Source organism: Gavialis gangeticus, unplaced genomic scaffold (assembly GCF_001723915.1).
Source record: "Gavialis gangeticus isolate Ggan-Ray unplaced genomic scaffold, GavGan_comp1, whole genome shotgun sequence".
In the NCBI taxonomy this organism is placed as follows: Eukaryota; Metazoa; Chordata; order Crocodylia; family Gavialidae; genus Gavialis; species Gavialis gangeticus.
The window spans coordinates 246,937,040-246,942,736 of NW_017729032.1; the positions used below are offsets into that span (position 1 = coordinate 246,937,040).

The 5,697-nt window shown below is 48.4% G+C and overlaps 1 protein-coding gene across 1 annotated transcript in view; it reads left to right on the top strand.

The window, feature by feature from the left end:
• Positions 1-5,697, top strand: part of TIMMDC1 (translocase of inner mitochondrial membrane domain containing 1) — a 22,404-nt gene that overhangs the window by 2,452 nt on the left and 14,255 nt on the right. Inside the window, exons 2-3 of the mRNA XM_019523903.1 lie at positions 35-270; positions 2,036-2,124. Coding sequence (XP_019379448.1) covers positions 35-270; positions 2,036-2,124 — 325 coding nt within the window. The remainder of the gene's footprint in view (positions 1-34; positions 271-2,035; positions 2,125-5,697) is intronic.

A 5,697-nucleotide genomic window follows, 5' to 3' on the forward strand; every position in this document is an offset into this window, starting at 1 on the left:
ATTCAAGCAGGGAGGGGGGGGCTTTGAGGCCTAGCTGGGAGGTGTGGAGGGGGCAGGGCAGCCAGGGTGGGCCTCGACTCTAAGCCCTGGTGGTGTTTTGGCAGCGAGTTGGGCCGCATATCTGATGAGACAATGGACATCGTCAAAAGCGCCTTCTCAGCCATGGTGGTGGGCTTGATCTACGGTGGCATGCCTGCCTTTTGGCAGGCCAAGCAGCAGTTTGTGGAGCGCACCCAAGGGGATATCTTCTACAGCCGCCTGGATGCCGTGGTATGTTCCTGTGGAAGCAGGTGGCCAGAGCCCCCTGCCAATGCCTTTCCCACTTCTCCCCAGTGGCTGGGGAACTTGAGAGCTTGTGCGGGGTGCTGCTCTCGAGGAGCGGGCAGAGGTTTGCTTCAGGCAGCACTGTGATTGGGAGGGCAAAAGGGGCACCCATCCTGGGCGCTAAGTTCACAGGAGCACCAGAGTCGCCCCTACCCCACAGAGTCCATGCCCTGGCCGTCTCACCATTCTACAAGCTCCAAAATGGTACCTGCTTACTGCTGCTGCCATAATTGCCACCTCAGGAGCAACAGCCAAGGTGGGCAGAACACCAGGGGCTGCTTAGGAGTTCCTGGCACGGGTAAGACTGCTCTCCCTCCCCCAGCTCTCAAAGCCACTCCCCATCTCCTCCCAGCAGGGATTGTCCAGGGCCCTAGTTCTGCATGTTACACCCCTAGCTCTGGCCGAGATTGGAACTCATGCACCTAACTGATCATAGATGTATCCCTGGATTCATCTAGAAGCTTCTACTTCACTTCTTGCCAAACCCCGTTTCAAAGAGGGTCCTGTCTTCCAGAGGGTCCCATAACACTTAGGTTTTTACTTGTGTTAATCTGCCTCCTGTACACAATGTTATAGGTGCAGACTTGCCAGATACACTCCTAAGGAGCATGAGTCTGTTCATGCTCATTCACTTCTTTTTGTGGATACAGACTTAGAAACAAAATGGGGGGTGTCTGCATAGGAAAGTTAGGGTATGGATTTGCAGTGTACAGGCAACCCCTGTTAAACGCTGTTTCCGCTTAGTGCTATTTCACTATAATGCTTATTTTACATTCATACCTCATTCCACTTAGCGCTCAGCGGGTTTCATTATAATGCTCACGGTCACTATCGTGGTTCATCAAAAACTTTCGGTTTCCCTTAATGCTAATTTCATTTAACGCTCGGTTTTTCAGGATCCCATTAAGAGCATTAAATAGGGATTGAATGTACTAGCTGCTCTGTACTGGTCCCTATAAATACACTGTGTGTGTACAAGATGCCTTTGTGCAAAGTAGCCTGTTCAGCCTTATAAAGTGAAACAAGTCCACACATGCAGTAAGAATGTCCATAGGAGGAGCCAGTGTAAATCTGTGCTAGCTTACCCATGTAGATAAGCCCCCTCTAAAGAAAATGTGCAGGATATAAGCTACTGACCTGGGGTTTTATCAAGAGCTTTAGGACCTGTTGGCCTGATCAGGAGCCAACCCCTAACTTTTTCAAGGGACATGCTGGCCTGCTGTGTTGGGGCAAAATGTTAGATCTTCAAAATACTACTTACTAAGAAAAATATAAATTAGTATTACAGTTGTAAGAGCCAATAAAACAGTGTATGGTCCCGAGTAAACCTTAAACATCAGTTCCTATTAGTGATCAGACTTTCAGGTTAAGTTGTGGGGGAGGGGTGTTAGGCTTGAGAAAAAAATCTGTATAGTGTATGTGTAACTGTACACTTAATATTCAGACATTTGCTGCAATTTCATGTGCAAGAGTACCAAAGTATTTGATGTATTTGTATAAATAGGATGTGTCTTAAACATCTGTAGTAACTGTGTGCCTGAGAAGTTTGGTTAGCTGCATATTGTGCATGCTTAATTCTTTTTAAAAAATCTGGTCTTCAATACAGTGCAAAGCAAGTTCACTATCATTGTGGTGTTCGTTAATATTGCTACATTCAGCATTTTTTAGGAGAGTGAGACTTGTAACACATTCTCTCTTTTTTCTGTCTCAGCAATCAGCACAGACTGCTGGACTCAGGGGTTTCATCCGGTATGGCTGGCGCTGGAGCTGGAGAATTACTGCATTTGTGACAATATTCCAGTAAGTCTTTCTTCTGTGCAGTTGTGGAAGAACAATTCTATAAAGACTCTGCTGAGACCTATTTGGAACTGAAAAGCAACAATAGCTATTGTTCTGAAAAAGTCCTAAGTTTTAAACTCCAATTTAACCTTCACTATAAGTGTTCACTTTTCCTCCCCCTCCTCCCCACCTTTGTGACTGCACTTAGCTTTGAAATGGGAGGCTGGCAGTGTGGGAGGGTGAAGAGTTACTCTTTAGTTTTTATAGAAACTCAGCATCACAAGAGGCCTCCTTAGCCACTGAGTCCAGTCCCCTTGATTTGCAGGCAGTAGTGTTCCCAAGGAATCCCTCAAGTCACAGCTTCAAACCCTTACACAGAGCACACTACCAACAATATCAAGACTGACCTATAACATGCCATAGGTAAAAGCAGAGGAGATGAGGGCTGCTGCCAGTATGACAGTGGGGAAGTAGGTAGTTAATTAATGCTCAGAAGATCTTAGGGAAAGAGCTGTGCCCCATGTTACAGAATCTTTTTTGGCTTTCATGAAATAGCCGCCAAGTGGCAGTGTTGGTTGTAGAAACACCGGCAGAAAATTTAAATAGAAGTAAATAGCCTTCAATTAGAATAAAACAAAATTACAGCGTGTTTGCTGATTTATAACATAACCGGGGTGTTGCGCTTAAATTCTGTCAGTCAGATCAACTTTACAAAGAGACACTAAGCTTGGAGCAGAGAACTGGAAGGAGCTGCTTAAGTGCAGTCTTGTGCAAGATCAGACAACTGTGTCGTTAACACAAAGTCCAAGGGATCTATAAGAATATCCACTCTGGTGTTGTTCCCCATGTACCCCCATCCTCATCAGGCCATAGACAGTCTGTAACAAACCTAAGATCTCTAGAACAAAAACCAAAAAATCCCATGAAGGCATCAAAAAATTATTGTGTGTCACAGGAAGAGAGTAGGAAAGACCAAGAGCTCTACCCAAGCCTTAAGTCCCTACAAGGGTGTGGAATTTGACAAATAAAATATGTCCACATGATTTTAGGAAGTGGACCTCACCTCTGCACTGTGGAGGGCAGCAAAAAACCCTCAATGGTCTTATAGTTTCATAGTTCATAGTTTCATAGCTGGTAGGGTCAAAAGGGACTTGAACAGATCATCAAGTCCAACTCCCTGCCATGGGCAGGAAAGAATGCTGGGGTCAAATGATCCCAGCAAAGTGTCTATCTAGCCTCCTTTTAAAGACCCCCAGGGTAGGAGTGAGCACCACTTCCCTTGGAAGTTGGTTCCAGATCCTAGCCTCCCTGACTGTGAAGCAGCGCCTCCTGATATCTAGCCTGAATCTACTCTCCGTCAACTTATGGCCGTTATTCCTTGTTATTCCCAGTAGTGCTTGGGGGAACAGGGACTCTCCCAGTGCCTGCTGGTCTCCCGTGGCCAGTTTATAGACAGCCACCAGATCTCCTCTCAGCCTTCTCTTGTGGAGGCTGAACAGGTTCAGGTCTCGTAGCCTCTCCTCTTAGGGCCTGCCCCGCTGATCCCTGATCATGCGAGTGGCCCTTCTCTGGACCCTCTCAATGCCGGCCACATCCTTCCTGAAGTCCAGCACTCTGAACTGGATGCAGTACTCCAGCTGCGGCCTGACCAATGTCACATAGAGGGGGAGGATCACCTCCTTGGACCTGCTTGTGATGCACCTGTGGGTAAATAACAAAATGCGGTTAGCCTTCCTGACCGCGTCCCCACATTGGTGGCCCATGTTCATCTTGGCGTCTATATTGACTCCAAGATCTTTTTCTGCCTCTGTGCTGACGAGAAGGGAGTTCCCCAGCCTATAGGTATGCTGCTGGTTCTTTCTCCCTAGGTGCAGTACCCTGTACTTGTCAGTATTGAATCCCATCTTATTCTCATCCGCACACCCCTGTGACCTGTTCAGATCCAATTGCAGCCTGTCCCTCCCTTTTAGCATGTCCACTTCCCCCCACATCTTAGTGTCATCTGCGAATTTGAACAAGGTGCTTTTCACCCCCTCATCCAAGTTGTTAATGAAGATGTTGAACAGTGCAGGCCCGAGCCCAGGGGGACCCCACTGCCCACATCCCTCCAGGTTGAAAATGACCGGTCCACCACCACTCTCTGTGTGGCCCTCCAGCCAACTGGCCACCCATCTGACTGTGTAGGCATCGACACCACAATCTCCTAATTTTTTAACGAGAATGGGGTGAAAGACAGTGTTGAAGGTCTTCCTAAAATCCAGAAAGGCTAAGTCCACTGCAACAACTGTGTCCAGGGATTTTGTGACCTGGTCATGGAAGACAACAAGGTTGGTCTGACAGGACCTGCCTCTAATGAACCTATGTTGGTTGCCCCTAAGCATACGCTTCCCTGCTTGCCCCTCACAGATGTGGTCCTGGATAATTTTCTCAAAGAGCTTCCCCAAGACCGAGGTAAGACTAACAGGCCTATAATTTCCTGGATCCTCCTTCCTCCTTTTTTTGAAAATGGGGACCACAGTGGCCCTTTTCCAGTCCTCCAGCATCTTGCCAGAGCACCACGAGCGCTCAAAAAGCCGTGCCGGGGTCCCACAATGACCTCTGCTAATTTCCTCAGCACTCTGGGGTGGAGATCATCAGGATCTGCTGATTTGAACACATCCAGTCCCACCAGAAGTTCCCTGACTCGGTCCTTACTGACCCTGGGCCTGGCTGTGCCTCTCCTGGGACCATCAGGGATCCCAGTGAGGGGGGATGACCTGGTCCCTGCTCAGAAAAATGGAGGCAAAGAAACAGTTAAATAGGTTAGCTTTGTCATCTGGTGAGACCACCAGATTTCCTAGTGTGTCCTGCATAGGTCCTACGTTACCCGGTACCTTCTTTTTACCCCCTATGTATTTAAAAAAGGATTTCTTGTTATCCTTGATCCGGGTCGCTAGTCCCAGTTCCATCTCCGCCTTGGCCTTCCTAACAGCCCCCCTACAATCCTGAACAATGGAGGTATAGTTCTCCCTGGTGATGGCCCCTCCCTTCCATTGGGTGTATGCTTCTTTTTTAGCTTTGAGACATTCCTGTATGCTTTTGGTGAGCCATGGGGGCTTTTGAGTACTCTTGTCCCCTTTGATCCGTATTGGGATTGCCACCCTTTGGGCTTGGAGGATCGTCTCCTTCAGGAACGACCACTCTTCTTGGACTCCCAAGTCCCCAACCCTCCGGGACCTCAGTGCCTCCCCGACTAGTTTCCTTAGCTCACTGAAGTCCACCCTCCTGAAGTCCAGGGCTGCTGCCTTGCTGCAGGCCTTTGACACCCTGCGCTGGATGGTGAATTCCAATAAGCAATGATCATTGTTGCCCAGGTGATCAAGCACCTGCAGTCCCCTCACCAGGTCGTTGCTTGTGGCCAGGACCAGGTCTAACAAGGCTTTTCACCTGCTGGGACTGTGCACCTCCTGGGTTAGATGGAGGTCCTGTAACTTGACTAGGAACTTACGTGAGCGGTCAGTCCTGGCTGACTGCTCTTCCCAGCAAATGTCGGGATAGCTTAGGTCACCTATGATGACCACATCCTTTGACTTAACTGCCTCTGCGAGCTGACCT